At 43.3% G+C, this 19,911-nt stretch overlaps 1 protein-coding gene across 2 annotated transcripts in view; it reads left to right on the top strand.

Moving 5' to 3' along the window:
• TXLNB (taxilin beta) overlaps positions 1 to 19,911 on the top strand; it is a 253,712-nt gene that overhangs the window by 198,688 nt on the left and 35,113 nt on the right. For both annotated transcript variants that reach the window (XR_012318029.1, XM_073671347.1), the window contains exons 7-8: positions 16,705 to 16,779; positions 19,181 to 19,273. Coding sequence is in view for 1 of the 2 variants with exons in the window: in XM_073671347.1 (XP_073527448.1) it covers positions 16,705 to 16,779; positions 19,181 to 19,273 (168 nt within the window). In the remaining variant the exon portion in view is untranslated. The remainder of the gene's footprint in view (positions 1 to 16,704; positions 16,780 to 19,180; positions 19,274 to 19,911) is intronic.

Genomic DNA, 19,911 nt, shown 5'->3' with positions numbered 1-19,911 from the left:
GTTCAAAGCTCAATGAGGTTACAAAACCAAAAAAAGTGCTTTAGTAAGTCAGTAAAAAGTAGGTAGGAGTATTTAAAGCAAGAAAATGATAAGGATGCCCATACTTATGCACCTGTTAAATTTAGTTTGAATGCAGATTGCACATTTTCTGTTAGTACAATAAACCTCATTTCAAGGCAGAAACATTACTGCGTCCAACAGTTATTACATATATCAAACTGAAATAGCTGTTGCAAAAACACCAATTTTAAGAAAACATTAAGCTTAAGATTAATAGGGGTGCCCAAACTTTTTCATATAACTGTAAATTGTTCCAGCATGACTATATCCATTGCATGTTCTGCTTCCCGAGCCCTTAGTCCTTCTATCCACCAAGTGCATGCCGTACATAGTGTGCAAACTCCCGATGTGTGTGTGCAGCGGGCTTGTCAGTCTCCTGAAACTTCCTCCGGTATGTTTCTGGCGTGACGGCATACCTCTCTAGCAATGTGCTGCGAATGGTATAGTAACATCTCTGATCCCCAGAGGACAAGTTATTAAAAGCTTCTCTTGCTTTTCCGGTCAGGCCAACGCTCAAAAATCTGGGCCAGTCACTGACTGACACCTCATGCAGCAGACAGAGGTTTTCAAATAACCGGAGATGTTCATCAATATCCGGGGTGTCCTCATTGAACTATGGTATATCCCGGTACCTTAAAGATGTGGTCCCCTCTCTCCTGTTATCCACTGTCCTCTGCAATGGGGTGGGTTGGGGTATTGCTACATGCACACCCACATATTTGCTTAACACTGCTGCCCGCTCTATCTATGTAGCCCAATCTCCTAGCGCGTCCAGCATCCGCCTCAACTCAGTCGGTCGATCCTCCACCATCTGGATGACAGCCCTAGGCTGTTGTCCCTCATCCATGTCTCCACGTCTAAACTGAGCTCCTCATGTGGTTGTTCCTGGTCCCTATCGTCCAAGCGTTGTATTACAGTCGCCCGATTGTCCTCCAGCAACCACTCTAGTTCTCTCTCAGAGCAAAAGGCTCTCAGCTCCTCCTTCTTGAGCCTCTTGTAGGTCAAGTCTGCCATCTCTTCTGTCAAGTCACCTCTCAGTAACTTTCCCTGGTACGCTGTCCAGAGATAGGTGATCCCACCTGCTTACCACCACTTGTAAAGATCTGAGGTTGGGGGTTATAAGTAATCACCTAGGCAGGTTAACGATGCAACAATATTTTATTGATCACAGCCATGGTAATAAAGAAATTCCAGGTAAATGGCCAAAATACAGTTCTCTCAGTCCTCAAGTTCCCAATCTGGGTTCAGAAGTTCCTCTGGCTTTGTAAAAGGTCATACTCACTGTCTCCCAACTTTTGGTTGGCCCACAGATTTTGTATCTCCAGCCAGTAGAGTCTGTAGCCACAGTCCATGATCCTCTAGACGGCAGATAAAACGATGAAAGCACACGTATCCAGTAGCAACACTTTCTTTAAGAAAGTTTAAATCCAACCGACATAATCCATAATGGTAACATGTTTATCCATCCTTCCAAGTCCACTGTCTCCATCCTCTTCCTTCAATCCTTCCATACAACTTTTTCTAAAACATGTCTCTCCTTTCTTCCACTGGGATCAGTCCCGTTCCTGGTCAGAAGTGATCACACCCTCCCCCTTAAACATTCACTGTTAGCTAAAGCAATGAAGAATATTCTAGAAGCCTTCCTCTGAGACTGCATGTAAGACCCACTGTGGTGACGGCTCTACTGTGTCTACAATCTACACACACATAATGAGATTATTGGCTGTTGGAACGATGGTTAGATACTCCTGAGATACAGATAACCTGAGATACAGATTAGTGGAATGCTGGACATTTTACAAGTGAATCTAGTGCACATACTGACAAATTAGTAGAACTATATAAAACATAACAAGTAAATCACTAATAAAACAGAATAATAATATTGACAAAAATGGTGGTCCGTGCTGGAAAAGTATCATAGTCTTTAGTAAGTGGGCAGCTCCTCACAGTATGTATAACGTATACATAGCCTCCGGTCTCGGGTCTCATAACGGCGAATTCCCACAATGCACAGAGCCTGCGCTGAAGGGGATTCATAAGTCTGCAGTCACATAGAATGACTGCAGACTTATCACTTTTGACCGGACAACCCCTTTAAAAAATCAATAAAATGTAGAGGTTTCAAATAATGAATTACAGTGACTAAATCTAGTATATTAAATGCAAACAGGCATGCAAAATTCACAGTGCATGGATATCATCCCTGTGCTGTCCATTGTTTTGCAGACCTATTTACTACAATGGGCTAGTTGGACCAGATTCGAATATGATTCAGACCATCAGCCATGTCGGAGATTCCAGTTGTATTATAAAAAGTTGGTCTTATATAGTGTTATTTGATACAATTTGCTTCATAAGGGACAGTGTGGACTTTATGAAATGTCTCACTATATTTGGTCTCATATAAAAGCAGTACTTGAAGGATCTGAAGGAGCAATATCTACACATAAAGGGGTTATCCAGGTTTGGCACGAAAGTCTGCACTTACTCTATATGACTGCAGACTTGTGAATCTTCTCATCACGCACAGTGCACACTGTCAGGATTCTCCCGGCAATACAAGTGTATTTAGCAAGGCCACGCACGTCTAGTTGGAATGTGACCAGAAGCAACTAGGAAGCACCTGCAAAAAAAATCAGTCAGTTTCTCTTGGATAGTAACACTGTCACAGATGTTTGAACACAGTCTAAGTCTGGGTTCACATGGCCCCAGAATTTATTAGACCAGTTACGACTTTGCAGACATGACTGGCTCCATTTGCCCGTCCGCATAACAGATTGTATGCAGGGGCTGCAGGCTATTTACATGCACTTGTCTGGTCTGGAAATTTGATCAGTTACTGTATGTTTAGGTCCATGTAAAAAAGTCGTCTGTGTGCACTAGTACGTAGGCTAACATTGGTCCAAATGCTGCCCATGTAAGGTCTGTCTTTTACATGAAGAGCACTAGTTATATAGTGGATTGTACAGTATTATATTGGCTAATTTAGATTGTTGGTTATCTGACACTTCACACCCCAATAATCACGTGTTTTCAGCTATGGCGATGGCCGGATATAAACACTGAACGGAGCTGATCAGCACAGCGTTGGTCACTGTGTTGTTGCCATTGCTGAGAACTGCAGCTCAGCGCTTGTTCATTTCAATAGGAACTGAGCTGCTTTTCTCAGCCATGGCCACAACACAGTGGCCAACGCTTTGCTGATCAGCTCCGTTCACTGTTTACTTTCGGCCTACAGATGCCAAAGATAAGACCACTTTTTATAATTGTGTCTGATGCCAGCACCCATGGAAGTAAAATAAATTTTTGCAAAGGGAAATCAGTTATTTCAAAACTGCCCCTAAATGCAACCCTGCACATAATCCACAGTCTGAGATTCTTCCTATTTTTTTGGTCACAACAATATCTTGTGTGATAAAGTCAGCACTCTTTAGGAAGCAGTGTAAGAGGAGGGGACAATACTCCTGAAGAACCCTGACATGGTGTATCATTAATGCGTGAAGGCTGCCACCTACTGTCCAGACGGGACTATGCGGAACTAACTGGAAAAGGAACAGTTGCAGGGACACTTCTGATCCCTTTTGACAATATCAGGAGTATAAATAGAAAAATCACCAATCTGGGACTGCCCACTCATTTATTAAATAAAGAGGGCAGCCCCAGATTGGTGACTGGTACTCTTTAAGTATTTAGCTGAAAATATACAGTACAGACCAAAAGTTTGGACACACCTCATTTAAAGATTTTTCTGTATTTTCATGACAATGAAAATTGTACATTCACACTGAAGGCATCAAAACTATGAATTAACACATGTGGAATTATAAACTTAATAAAAAAGTGTGAAACAACTGAAAATATGTCTTATATTCTAGGTTCTTCAAAGTAGCCACCTTTTGATTTGATGACTGCTTTGCACACTCTTGGCATTCTCTTGATGAGCTTCAAGAGGTAGTCACCGGAAATGGTTTTCACTTCACAGGTGTGCCCTGTCAGGTTTAATAAGTGGGATTTCTTGCCTTATAAATGGGGTTGGGACCATCAGTTGTGTTGTGCAGAAGTCAGGTGGATACACAACTGATAGTCCTACTGAATAGACTGTTAGAATTTGTATTATGACAAGAAAAAAGCAACTAAGTAAAGAAAAATGAGTGGCCATCATTACTTTAAGAAATGAAGGTCAGTCAGTCTGAAAAATTGGGAAAACTTTGAAAGTGTCCCCAAGTGCAGTTGCAAAAACCATCAAGCGCTACAAAGAAACTGGCTCACATGAGGACCGCGTCAGGAAAGGAAGACCAAGAATCACCTCTGCTTCTGAGGATAAGTTTATCCGAGTCCCCAGCCTCAAAAATCGCAGGTTAACATCAGCTCAGATTAGAGACCAGGTCAATGCCACACAAAGTTCTAGCAGCAGACACATCTCTTCAACAGCTGTTAAGAGGAGACTTTGTGCAGCAGGCCTTCATGGTAAAATAGCTGCTAGGAAACCACTGCTAAGGACAGGCAACATGCAGAAGAGACTTGTTTGGGCTAAAGAACACAAGGAATGGACATTAGACCAGTGGAAATCTGTGCTTTGGTCTGATGAGTCCAAATTTGAGATCTTTGGTTCCAACCCCCGTGTCTTTGTGCGACGCAGAAAAGGTGAACGGATGGACTCTACATGCCTGGTTCCCACCGTGAAGCATAGAGGAGGAGGTGTGATGGTGTGGGGGTGCTTTGCTGGTGACACTGTTGGGGATTTATTCAAAATTGAAGGCATACTGAACCAGCATGACTACCACAGCATCTTGCAGTGGCATGCTATTCCATCTGGTTTGCGTTTAGTTGTACCATCATTTATTTTTCAACAGGACAGTGACCGCAAACACACCTCCAGGCTGTGTAAGGGCTATTTGACCAAGAAGGAGAGTGATGGGGTGCTATGCCAGATGACCTGGCCTCCACAGTCACCAGACCTGAACCCAATCAAGATGGGGTGAGCTGGACCGCAGAGTGAAGGCAAAATGGCCAACAAGTGCTAAGCATCTCTGGGAACTCCTTCAAGATTGTTGGAAGACCATTTCCGGTGACTACCTCTTGAAGCTCATCAAGAGAATGCCAAGAGTGTGCAAAGCAGTCATCAAAGCAAAAGGTGGCTACTTTGAAGAACCTAGAATATAAGACATATTTTCAGTTGTTTCACACTTTTTTGTTAAGTATATAATTCCACATGTGTTAATTCATAGTTTTGATGCCTTCAGTGTGAATGTACAATTTTCATAGTCAAGAAAATACAGAAAAATCTCTAAATGAAAACGTGTGTCCAAACTTTTGGTCTGTACTGTATATATCAGTGATGGGTGCATTATGTTAGTATTATTGGATACTATGGTACTATTTATGTATTGTATGATGGCATTATGGGCACTAGGCATTGGATCCAGCAGGCCGCTTAAAGCTCATGGTCTCAAAAGCAAAATCTCCAACCGGACACCCAACTATCACAGTTCTTCTCATATGGACTAAAGGGATCTTTTGGACCTCCATAGGCCCAAGGGCCCAGGTGTGACTGCAACCCCTGCACCCACTATGGTTATGCTGCTGTATTATGCAGCGAGTGTTGATCTCATATTTCAGTCATTACGCTCTTAATATACAAATATTCACATATGCTTTTACAACCCAAAAACTGGATGCAATAGTCCTGCATTTTTCCTTAATAAGACAATTCAATTCAAGCATAAGCAAATACTGAAAGTATCACTGCCAGTATCTGGCATGACATCCTAGGGTTTGTAGTCCAACAATACATCATTAAATTGAGTTAAGGTGTATTTATTTTTTTGCTGAAATCATTTATTTTGGCATGTTTTTCTATGTGTCGTTCCAAAACTATTTAATCAATATACAGTCTACAGCGATAAAACAGAAAAACCTTTTGTAAGAGTATGCTCTAACTGCGTTCAATTAATATTACATTCACAAGTTATTTATGATGAAATTACCAATAAAATATTATTCTCTATTTAAATGAATAATGTCTTTGCAATCAGTATTGAAAACGTTACTTTATTACTGCAATCCAACCAAGAAAACACTGCAACAAATTGTCTTACCAAAATTACATTGTCAATTTATTGCTGCCACCTGGTGGTTACAATGATAAATATGCGTCTCGACACATTAATAGTAAAAGTGCAGATCTTCGGATGATCAGTTTACATGTTTATAGATTGTTACATTTCACATATAAACTTTAAATGCATTCATTCAATATTACAATTAGGCTATGTGCCCACGTTGCGGACCTGAAGCATATTTTTTACGCTTCTCCCTGGCGGGAAAATCGCATGCGGATATTACATGCGGTTTTCCCGCCAGGTAGAAGCGTTTGTGAGGCGTCTTTGCATGCATTTCCGCATGCGGGTTATCAAGCACTTCTCCAAGCATCACTTGGAAAAGTGCTTGACAACTTGTTCAGAATGGTAAAAAATAAAAAAATAAACTTTATACTCACCTTCTGATGCATTCTCTGCCCCGTCCGGAGGCTTGAGCGGCTCACGCTGTTGTGTGCAGGACCTGCGGTGACGTCATTGAGTCATGTGGTGGGTCACATGACTCAATGACGTGGCAGGTCCTTCAGACAACAGCGCGACGGAGGGAAAACATCAGAAGATAAGTATAAACTTTATTTTATTCTTTTTTTTACAGGTTCTTTGGTACCCAGGTCTGGATGAGAGTCTCCTCTCCTCCAGACTTGGGTACCATCCGCACATTGATTCCGCAGCGCTTCCGCAAAATTAATGAACATGCTGCGGATTTTTGACTGCAGCATATACGCTGCGGAAAAATCCGCAGCATGGGCATTGACATTGCGGAATGCCATTGGGGACCATGGGGTGCGGATCTACATGCGTTTTTCAAGCGTTTACGCTGCGGAAATTCCGCAGCATATACGCTTGAAAAACGCTACGTGGGCACACAGCCTTATAGCTTGTGAATATAACTGAATGCATTTCTACATAACACAAGAGAACGTCAGTTTGTAATATTTATGCGGATAAATGTAGATAAAACTAGAAAACAAACTTGTGAATATAATAAATGGAAAACATGCTAAAGTTGGGAAGCAATGCAAATGTATTTTTTTCTATTTTAAATGTTTAACTTTTGACTGTGTGTACAGAAGTGGCCAAAAGTTTTCAGACTGACACAAATTTTGGTTTCCATAAACTTTGCTCTTTCAGTGTTTTTAGATCTTTTAGTCAGCTACTTCTATGGTTACTGAAGTACAGTTATAAGCATTTCATAAGTTTTTAAATTTACATAGACAAATACATCAAGTTTATGCAAAGACTCAATATTTACAGTGTTAATGTAAGGGTGTGACAGAGACTGTCCTGTACCGGCTCCTGAAAACAACAATTGTAAAGTGTGTACTGTGACATGTGGTTTCATTGCAGTTTATGGTGTAATGTAAAATGTGAAATGCATAGAATGTTATAAGTACTGGTGCTGCTGTGTGGGTACTGTATTGGTAATGCCTGAGGTAACTCTGTACACTAAGCTCAGGTTTAGGGAAAGAGTAGGATATAAGTTAGTATTTAGGTAGTGATAGATAGGAACTTTAGGACCCAGAGTAGTTACAAATAGATTAAGATAGGCAGTGGTGGGCCTATTAGTGTGTTAGTATAGTGTTACTGTAGAAGTAATGCAAGCTGTATGCTGGAATGTTGGTGAAAGGTTAGATCGTCCCAGTAACAGACTTCAGGAACAGATACAGTTAAATGTTTGGGACCAGCCCAGCATGGGAGGGGATAAGGTCAAGCAAGAAAGGGAATAATTTCCTGGTTTAGTGAGAGGTTCGTATGAAGTTCAGTTTCAAGCTGCAGTGGGCTTGAGGCACGTGGAGTACATATCGTTCTGGCAGCATGAAGTTGTACCAAATTTCCTGTGGACCTTAATGTAATGTCCAGGACCTACGGCTCGAACTAGGCACTGAGGAGTGTGCCTTAATCCCTTCCATGCGGAGGAAGTTGCACGGAGAACCACGTGAGGGAAATGTAGCGGATCTCGGAAGTGCTGTGGGGCCAGATGGAAAATCCCTGGGGCTGACAGAAGGATCAAACATAGGAATAATCAGAGCTGAATGTAAGCAGAGGCTTCAAATGTACAGTATTCAGGAAACAGGAACTGGAGGGAGCTCTGCCTGAAATTGCATGTTAAAGACTGTTGTATCTGAACTGTGAAGGAAAGTTGAACGTGTTATAATGAACTGGTTGCCCCATGATGTGTGCGCAGCTGATCCTGGACCAAAGGACGTGGATGCAGCGAAGGCCTTCGGCCTGAAAGTGAGTACACTGCATTGTACACAGCACAACATTGATGGACTGGGACACTGTTTATTTGTGAGGTGCCAAAATGTGGAGAAGCAGCAGATCGACCATAGCTACCACCCTGGGCAGCTTACATTAACCTTTATTTTTCAAGACTCCTGCATTTCGCCCTGGATATCAGTTTCTGGGCCAAATCCTGACTGATGACCCATTCTTGTATAATCTGTGTTTGGAATTTATCATAATTTCTTTGTTTTTGTTTGTTCATCCACTTTTTGAGAATATACTACAGGTTCTCAATAGGATTGAGATCTGAGGAGTTTCCTGGCCATAGTTGCAAAATTTCAATGTTTAGTTCACCGAGCCATTTAGTTATCACTTTTGCCTTGTGATATGGTCTCTATGATGCTGGAAAAGGCATTGTTCATCACGAAATTGTTCTTGGATCATCAGGAGAAGTTGCTCTTGGGTAATGTTTAGATCCTATTCTTTATTCATGGCAGTGTTTGTAGGCAAAATTGTGAGTGACCCAACTCCCTTGGATGAAATGTCCCACACATGAATGGTCTCAGGATGCTTTACTGTTGGCATAACACAGAGATCATAGTAGCGCTCACCTTTTCTTCTCCAATTATTTTTTCAGTAGTTCTAAATAGTCTATAGGGGGCTTCATCTGAGAAAATAACTTTGTAAAATTGGATTGAAGAGGACAAAAGAAAAAGTTATTTTCTCTGATGAATCCCCTTAAAGACTGTTTGGGACAGAATTATTGTTTGGATAAGAAAAGGTGAGCACTACAAAAGGATCCTGAGTCAACAGTAAAGCATCCTGAGACCATTCATGCGTGAGATTGCTTTTCATCCATGGAGTGGGCTCACTCATAATTTTGTATAAGAACACTGCCATAAATAAATGATACAGTGCATTGTGAAAGTATTTGGCCCCCTTGAACTTTTCTACCTTTTGCCACATTTCTGGCTTCAAACATAAAGATATAAAATTCTAATTTTTTGGGGGAAGAATCAACAACAAGTGGGACACAATCGTGAAATGGAACGAAATTTATTGGATATTTTAAACTTTTTTAACAAATTAAAAACTGAAAAGTGGGGCGTGCAATATTATTCGGCCCCCTTGAGTTAATACTTTGTAGCGCCACCTTTTGCTGCGATTACAGCTGCAATTCACTTGGGATATGTTTCTATCAGTTTTGCACATCGAGAGGCTGAAATTCTTGCCCATTCTTCCTTGCAAAACAGCTCGAGCTCATTGACGTTGGATGGAGGGCGTTTGTGAACAGCAGTTTTCAGCTCTTTCCACATACAGTATTCTTGATTGGATTCAGGTTTTGACTTTGACTTGGCCATTCTAACACCTGGATACATTTATTTTTGAACCATTCCATTGTAGATTTTGCTTTATGTTTGGGATCATTGTCTTGTTGGAAGATAAATCTTCTTCCCAGTCTCAGGTCTTTTGCAGACTCCAACAGGTTTTCTTCCAGAATGGTCCTGTATTTGGCTCCGTCCATCTTCCCATCAATTTTAACCATTTTCCCAGTCCCTGCTGAAGAAAAGCAGGCTCAAACCATGATGCTGCCACCACCATGTTTGACAGTGGGGGTGGTGTTTTGAGGGTGATGAGCTGTGTTACTTTTACGCCAAACATATCGTTTTGCATTGTGGCCAAAAAGTTAAATTTTGGTTTCATCTGACCAGAGCACCTTATTCAACATGTTTGGTGTGTCTCCCAGGTGGCTTGTGGCAAACTTCAAACGAGACTTTTTATGGATATCTTTGAGAAATGGCTTTCTTCTTGCCACTCTTCCATAAAGGCCAAATTTGTGCAGTGTATGACTGATTGTTGTCCTATGGACAGTCTCTCCCACCTCAGCTGTAGATCTCTGCAGTTCATCCAGAGTGATCATGGGCCTTTTGGCTGCATCTCTGATCAGTCTTCTTGTTCGAGATGAAAGTTTAGATGGACGGCCAGGTCTTGGTAGATTTGCAGTGGTCTGATACTCCTTCCATTTCAATATGATCACTTGAACAGTGCTCCTTGAGATGTTTAAAACTTGGGAAATCTTTTTGTATCCAAATCCAGCTTTAAACTTTTCCACAACAGTATCTCGGACCTGCCTGGTGTGTTCCTTGGTCTTCATGATGCTCTCTGCACTTGAAACAAAACCCTGAGACTATCACAGACCAGGTGCATTTATATGGAGACTTGATTACACACAGGTGGATTCTGTTTATCATTACCAGTCATTTAGGACAACACTGGATCATTCAGAGATCCTCACTGAACTTCTGGAGTGAGTTTGCTGCACTGAAAGAAAAGGGGCCAAATAATATTGCACGCCCCACTTTTCAGTTTTTAATTTGTTAAAAAAGTTTAAAATATCCAATAAATTTTGTTCCACTTCACTATTGTGTCCCACTTGCTGTTGATTCTTCCTCAAAAAAATTGAATTTTATATCTTTACTAGCTACTGAACCTGTTCTACACCTGGGTGGCGAGCATTTTTATTGGTATGTGGTCTCCCATTCTGGTATGTGCTGCCCCCATCCTGGTATTTGTGCTGCCCCCATCCTGTCCCCACCATCCTATCCTGGTATGCATGGCACCCCTCATCCCCATCCTGGTATGCATGGAACCCCTCACCCCCAATCCTGGTATGCGTGGCACCTCTCATCCCCAATCCCTGTATGCATGGCACCCCTCATCCCCAATCCCGATATGCACGGCTCCCTCATCCCCAATCCTGGTATGCATGACACCCTTCATCCCCAATCCCGGTATGCATGGCACCCCTCTTCCCCAATCCCAGTATGCATGGCACCCCTCTTCCCCAATCCCGGTATGCATGGCACCCCTCTTCCCCAATCCCAGTATGCATGGCACCCCTCTTCCCCAATTCCGGTATGCATGGCACCCCTCATCACCAATCCCGATATGCATGACACCCCTCATCCCCAATCCCGGTATGCATGGCACCCCTCATCCCAAATCCCAGTATGCATGGCACCCCTCATCCCCAATCCCGGTATGCATGGCACCCCTCATCCTCAATCCTGGTATACATGGCACCCCTCATCCCCAATCCCGGTATGCATGGCACCCCTCATCCCCAATCCCGGTATGCATGGCTCCCCTCATCCCCAATCCCGGTATGCATGGCTCCCTCATCCCCAATCCCGGTATGCATGGCTCCCTCATCCCCAATCCTGGTATGCATGGCTCCCTCATCCCCAATCCTGGTATGCATGGCACCCCTCAATCCCAATCCTGATATGCATGGCACCCCTCATCCCGAATTCTGGTATGCATGGCACCCCTCATCCCCAATCCTGGTATGCATGGCACCCCTCATCCCCAATTCTGGTATGCATGGCACCCCTCATCCCCAATCCTGGTATGCATGGCTCCATCATCCCCAATCCTGGTATACATGGTACCCCTCATCCCCAATCCTGGTATACATGGCACCCCTCATCCCCAATCCTGGTATGCATGGCACCCCTCATCCCCAATCCTGATATGCATGGCTCCCTCAACCCCAATCCTAGTATACATGGTACCCCTCATCCTCAATCCTGGTATGCATGGCTCCGTCATCCCCAATCCTGGTACGTATGGCTCCCTCACCCCCATCCTGGTATGCATGGGCCCCTCATCCCCAATCCTGGTATACATGGTAACCCTCATCCCTATCCTGGTATGTGTGGTACCCCTCATCCTAGTATGCATTGCACCCCTCATCCCAATTCTGGTATGTATGGCTCCCTCATCCCCAATCCTGGTATGCATGGCTCCCTCATCCCCAATCCTGGTATACATGGCACCCCTCATCCCCAATCCTGGTATGCATGGCTCCCTCATCCCCAATCCTGTTATGCATGGTTCCATTATCCCCAAACCTGGTATGCATGATACCCTTCAATCCCAATCCTGGTATGCATGGCACCCCTCATCCCCAATCCTGGTATGCATGGCACCCCTCATCCCCAATCATGGTATGCATGGCACCCCTCATCCCCAATCCTGGTATGCATGGCACCCCTCATCCCCAATTCTGGTATGCATGGCACCCCTCATCCCCAGTCCTGGTATGCATGGCACCCCTCATCCCCAATCCTGGTATGCATGGCACCCCTCATCCCCAATTCTGGTATGCATGGCACCCCTCATCCCCAATCCTGGTATGCATGGCTCCATCATCCCCAATCCTGGTATACATGGTACCCCTCATCCCCAATCCTGGTATACATGGCACCCCTCATCCCCAATTCTGGTATGCATGGCACCCCTCATCCCCAATCCTGATATGCATGGCTCCCTCAACCCCAATCCTAGTATACATGGTACCCCTCATCCTCAATCCTGGTATGCATGGCTCCGTCATCCCCAATCCTGGTACGTATGGCTCCCTCACCCCCATCCTGGTATGCATGGGCCCCTCATCCCCAATCCTGGTATACATGGTATCCCTCATCCCTATCCTGGTATGTGTGGTACCACTCATCCTGGTATGCATGGCACCCCTCATCCCAATTCTGGTATGTATGGCTCCCTCATCCCCAATCCTGGTATGCATGGCTCCCTCATCCCCAATCCTGGTATACATGGCACCCCTCATCCCCAATCCTGGTATGCATGGCTCCCTCATCCCCAATCCTGTTATGCATGGTTCCATTATCCCCAAACCTGGTATGCATGATACCCTTCAATCCCAATCCTGGTATGCATGGCACCCCTCATCCCCAATCCTGGTATGCATGGCACCCCTCATCCCCAATCCTGGTATGCATGGCACCCCTCATCCCCAATTCTGGTATGCATGGCACCCCTCATCCCCAGTCCTGGTATGCATGGCACCCCTCATCCCCAATCCTGGTATGCATGGCTCCCTCATCCCCAATCCTGGTATGCATGGCTCCATCATCCCCAATCCTGGTATACATGGTACCCCTCATCCCCAATCCTGGTATGCATGGCTCCCCCATCCCCAATCCTGGTATGCATGGCTCCATCATCCCCAATCTTGGCATGCATGGCACCCCTCATCCCCAATCCCGGTATGCTTGGCTCCCTCATCCCCAATCCTGGTATGCATGGCTCCCTCAACCTCAATCCTAGTATACATGGTACCCCTCATCCCCAATCCTGGTATGCATAGCACCCCTCATCCCCAATCCTTTTATGCATAGTTCCCTCACACCTATCCTGGTATGTATGGCACTCCTCATCCCTATCCTGGTATGCATGGGCCCCTCATCCCCAATCCTGGTATGCATGGCACCCCTCATCCCCAATCCTGGTATGCATGGCTCCCTCATCCCCAATCCTAGTATACATGGTACCCCTCATCCCCAATCCTGGTATGCATGACACTCCTCATTCTTATCCTGGTATGCATGAGCCCCTCATTCCCAATCCTGGTATACATGGTACCCCTCATCCTTATCCTGTTATGCATGGTACCCCTCATCCTAGTATGCATGGCACCCCATCCTTCATCCTGGTATGCATGGTCCCCCTCACCCTCCAATCCTGGTATGCATGGTCCCCTCACCCCCCAATCCTGGTATGCATGGTCCCATCATCCGCCAATCATGGTATGCATGGTACCTCTCATCCTGGTATGCATGGTCCCCCTCACCCTCCAATCCTGGTATGTGTGGTACCCCTCATCCCCCAATCCTGGTATGCATGGTCCCCTCACCCCCCAATCCTGGTATGCATGGTCCCCTCACCCGCCAATCCTGGTATGCATGGTACCCCTCATCCTGGTATGCATGGTCCCCCTCACCCACCAATCCTGGTATGTGTGGTACCCCTCACCCCCCAATCCTGGTATGCATGGTCCCCTCATCCCCCAATCCTGGTATGTGTGGTACCCCTCACCCCCCAAACCTGGTATGCATGGTCCCCTCAACCCCCAATCCTGCTATGCATGGTACCCCTCATCCCTTTCACGCTGTATACACATACAAAAAAATAAACAATTATACTCACCTTTCTTCCCTAAGCTCCAGCGCTGCGGTGTCCTGTTCTGTCGGAGGATGGGGGAGGAGTGTGGCGCCGGAGTACGCGCGTGCCCATACTGCGCTGTCAGGCGCCATTTTGCTGAAGACACACTGCAAATGTGTCTTCAGTAAAATGGCGCCGGATAGCGCTATGCGCATGCGCCGATCCGAGGCCTCACTCCTGCCCCGGTCTCCGGCGAAGAGAGGCGCCGCGGCAACGCTCCTCCCGGTCAGGTAAGTATGTGAGTATGGCGCCGGATATCGCGGTATGCGTTCAGTGTCTACGCATACTGCGATCTCCGGCGCCATACACTCCTCTTACCTGCTGGATGCGGTCTTCTGTCTGGAGCCAGACTGAGCGTCGCGCATGCGCAGTCTATAAAGGCTTCAGACAGAGACACGCATTCCCGCTTATATTATAGATGTTTGAAACCAGAAATGTGGCAAAAGGTAGAAAAGTTCAAGGGGGCCAAATACTTTCACAATGCACTGTATCTAAACATCCCCCAACAGCAACTTCTCCCTACGATTCAGGAGTAAATTCATAAAGAACAATATTTTTTGCAGGATGACGGAGCACTGTGTCACAAGGCAAAAGTGATAACTAAGTGGTTAAGTAAACAAAAACACATTTTGGGTCCATGGCCAGGAAACTCCCCAGATCTCAATGCCATTGAAAACCTATGGTCAATCTTCAAAATTGGGTAGAGAAAAAAAACTCACAGAAATTGTGATAAACTCCAAGCACTGATTAGATAAGAATGCACTGTCATCAGTCAGGATTTGTCCCACAAGCTGATATGCAGCATGCCAGGGAGTATTGGAGAAGTCTTGAAAAATAAGAATCAACATAGTAAATATTGAGTTTTTACATAAACTTGATGAATCTGTGAATAAAAGCGTAGTTACAAAATGCTTATAATTCTACTTCAGCAACCACAGAAACATCTGACTAAAAGATCTAAAAACACTGAATCAGCAAAACTTTGTGAAAACCAAAATTTGTGTCACTCTCAAAACTTTTGGCCACAACTATAGGGTTGTGCTTAAACTTTAAAATGGTTGTCCAATATAACCACTTTCAAATGATTTGGTCAGTATGAATCAGCTGACAGGTTCACTTTAAAGAGAATCTGTCAGCAGGTTTTTGTTACCTCATCTGAGAGCAGTGTAATGTAGGCAAAGAGACTCTGAATCCAACAATGTATCACTTAGTTTACTGGGTGCAGCAGTTCTGACACAATCAGAGCTTTTAGATGTAGAATGTAGCAGAGCTCTGAAAGCAAACCTCGCCCCCACCAGACTCTGTATGTACATTGTCTTTTGACAGTAAGCTGCTGATCACAGGAGGGGGCTGAACGGTGTCACAACAATGATAATGATCCAAAGGGTAACGTTTCTCCCCTTGAATCCTGGTCAGACGTCTCTCACCCAGCCAAACCAGATCTCACACTTTGCACTGACGAGGGGCAGTATCCTGAAACACAGAGTATGCAAATTTATATTTTGGTTTTGGCTTTAATCCCAAGTCATGTGACAAGGCTCCTTAGAGAGTCGATATTGACTTTTAGAATTGCTACTTCCAATAGGTGGCACTAGAGTTCTAGTCCTCTTCCTCTCTGAAGAGACTATTAGCAATGATAATGTCCTAGTGATAAAACCTTCATTATAAGTAAGTATGAGTACACAGCCTGATAAGTGACATATCCTTGAATTCAGTGGTTTAACCCTTACCTCATGCTGTCCTCAGATTACATAGCAAAAAACTGCTGACAGATTCCCTTTAAAACATATTACTGGCCATAAACATGAGAACGCTCTATCTATGTGTCTAAACTAATACAAAAGAAAACTGGAACTAGCAATAAGCGTGGAGCATCAGTCGAGGTTGCCAATCTACTTTTTTTCAGGACAAAATGACAAAAAAGTACAGACAGCCAACATGTTTTACAGACAACCTGGAAAATGAATGCTAAAGATTTGAAGTAATACATGTAGGTAGCCTAATATACTAAAATGAAAGTATTACCAGTAGTTACTGTGAGCTGTAAAATGATGATACTACAAGCACAATGACCGGGTCAAATACCACTAGTCTCAAAAAAAAAACAAAACCAGACACCTTAAGCTGGGACGCTTTCATTTTTTGCCAGGTGACCCGGACCTCCCTCCTCCACATTTTGCTAGGGCTGGATAACACCTTTAACTTCTCGCACTTCCCCAATTATTGGACTTTTATTGAGAAAAATGTTTCAAGTGATTGTCAACTAAATCATTTTATGTCTTTGTTCCAGTTGCTTACCCAGGCTGCAGAATGGAAGCTACAGACCAAAATGTTGAAAGATCAAGAAACTGTATTAAAAACACAGGTAAATACCAGAAAATAAAATCCAGGTGATTCTTTTTTATAAAGAGGAAACGTGTCATCAGAATCTATGGTTTAAATCAGTTTTTTGTGCTACATGTATCATTTAAAAAAAAAAATTGACAAGGTGTATTTTATTTCACGATCTGTATTAAAAAACAAAATTAGTAATCTTGCAATTTTCACACTGGCCACTAGGGCTTTTTTAGATCCAAACGTCCTGTCTTTTCAGGAACAGTTTCCAACAAAGCGTCTTATTATCAGAGGCAGAATTACAATGAGAAATAACACCCCCATACATAGCTGGTAACACAGGATCCACCAATCACAATAGGTGATGTCGCAGCTGATCCTGCTCCCCCTCCCTTCATAATGACCTTTGCACACGCTCATTAGATGCTTCGATACAAAAGGTAGGTTCAGGTTCAGATCATTGTGGCTAAATACATGTCGATTTCCTGAAAGACCAGAAAGTCTTAGTCTAGAATAGCCCCAGGGGCTCGTGTAAAAATTGCCACATTTTAATTTTTTTATATAGATTGTGATATGGAACCCATTTTAATTGATTAAGTGTCACACATAATATAAAAATACTTATCTCTAAGACTGCTCCTGTGACGGGAGGATAATTATATTAATAAGGAAATCTGTCACTAAGTTTTTGCCACCTAATCTAAGAGCAGCATGATGTGGGGGCAGAGATCTTGATTCCAGCAATGTATCACTTAGTGCTTAGTGCTTGCTGTAGTTTTGATAAAATCAGCTTTATCAGCAAGAAGTTATTACTATAGGACTAGTAAACTTGCTGTCTTGTAATCCTCCATATTTATGACTTCTGTATAACCTCACCCCCATCACTGATTGGCTGCTTTCTGCCTATGCACAGTATACACAGAAAGCTTAGAAAGCTATCAATCGGTGCCGTGGGTGGGGTTATACTGAGCTCAGCAATCAGAGAACTGGTAGATAAAACAGTGATTTTATCAAAATTGCTACAACCAGCCCAGAATACACTGCTAGAATCGGGATCTCTGCCTCTACATCATGCTGCTCTCAGATGAAGGAGAAACACCCTGGTGACAGATTCCCTTTAAGTTTTAACGATAGGGAAGAGTGTTGAACGAGTATGTCTCATTAACCCCTTCGGCGAGCACCCGAGTATTTTGGCGTCCTCAGCATTTCTTTTAATGTTGCTACGCCTGCAAGTGTCTCGACTGTGTGACAGCTGTGACACATGCAGAGATTGCCTGTCTTATTGCCTTAATTCCTTCACTGTATCTAAATGCACTTTTTAAGCAATCCCTATTAGTGTTGAGCGAGTATGTCTCATTAATCCCTTCGGTAAGCACGCTCGGCATGCTTCTTAATTTTTTTTTTTATATTCTATCTCTCAATGTTAAAATTAACCTACCCTTAAAATTATAGACTGTTCATGTCTTTTGTCAGTGGGCAAACTTTACAAAAATAGCAAGGGATCAAATAATTATTTCCTTCACTGTATATTATTATGCATTGGGCACTGCGTGAATATACAAATTATGGGTTATCTCTTAGGGCCCCCATACAAAATAGACTATTGTTGGCTGAAGCCACCAATATTGACAGATTCAGCCGACAGTCTAATGTGTACAAGGGCACCAACTGACTGATGGTGGGGAGAGATGTCGATCACCCATGTCTAGTTTCGGACTTACAATCACATTTTTGTCCAGCAGATCTGTCAAGTCAGCTGGCGGCTTTCTCATTGAGAGTACACAGCAGCACTCAGCCGAGCGAGCACTCCTGTGTATGGGACTGTCAGCTTAGATGGCTGTTGGCCAAACATTCGGATAAAGCATCGTTCAACTGACAGCCATCTAATGCGTATGACCAGCTTTAGAGGTACAGGGGTGTCCCCCACTTCAGGCATGTATGCCAAATACCCCGGAGAATGGGGATTTGCACTGCTGTAAATGGAGATATGGCCACATATGCGCTGCCCTTTCCATTCACCTCTATGGGAGTTGCAAAAGAGCTAATTAAGCTCGCTAACAATGATACCTTTCCATTTAAGGATTATGTTCTTAAAATGTTTTAATCACTGCATGGTAATGAATACTGCAGTATAATACAGCTACCAGGAATGTGGGGAAAAAAAGCTTTCTACTTTGGCGGAAAAACAATTAAGACATTGGATTTTCTAGTGACAATCTAGAATAGATATGATAATTATGATTCCCAAACAGCATATGTGATCATTAAAAATGCTAAATAGGGGAAATTTTAACAATGTTTGACAAAAGAGTTATGAACAGTGTTACATTCTTGATTTATACCATTAATGAATAAATATGAATCATATTTCCACAAAAGTAAGTGTCATTTGTCAAGATCCTGCTAATTATTCTCGTTTTCTATGCTGGCAGATTGCGCTATACTCAGAGAGATTTGATGAGTTCCAGAGTTCATTGACGAAAAGCAATGAGGTTTTTACAACGTTCAAAAAGGAAATGGAGAAGGTAAATTTTCCTTTCCATCCAGATACATAAAAGTGCTTTATTAACTTACGTCATGTCTGAATGTGATTGTAGACAAAACCATAAGCATGATCCAATCATTCACAGGCATTGATAACAGTAATGGTTATGCCCGAACTGGAGACATCTTTACCAGCTCTGATGAGAATCTCTTTCACAATTTGAAACTATTATCAGACCTGCTTTACATTTATCTTGTTGGTTAATAATACTAATAATATTATATAATAATACTGTAAAGGATATATTGATATTCATGCTATGGCGACTCCATTTTGTCTGCTTGCTTCAAAATCATGTTATTATACTTTTTGCATAACATACATTCTTTCTTTCTTTCCTCTTGATTCACAAGCAACTTTCCCACACTAACCTTTTCTCTCAGGAACTTTCTATGAGACACCCCGCTCCTGTTATCTAGCTAGTCTGACCGGGATGTACGACCTTGTAACTTTCCACCATGTACCGAACTAACGATAATATGACCATATGTGTATTTCCGTAATAATTGTACTAACATTGGTTCAAGCTTGTAGTATGGGTGTAGGTGATTGGCTATTGATAAACTCAAAACAATATAAAATGCTAAGTAGAAATAAACGGGGTTAGAGAGATTCTTG

This window comes from Phyllobates terribilis, unplaced genomic scaffold (assembly GCF_046119375.1).
Source record: "Phyllobates terribilis strain yellow unplaced genomic scaffold, ASM4611937v1 Scaffold_3__8_contigs__length_932513732, whole genome shotgun sequence".
Taxonomy (NCBI): domain Eukaryota; kingdom Metazoa; phylum Chordata; class Amphibia; order Anura; family Dendrobatidae; genus Phyllobates; species Phyllobates terribilis.
The sequence above is the reverse complement of the archived record's forward strand: the minus strand, read 5'-3'. Positions and strand labels throughout refer to the sequence as shown.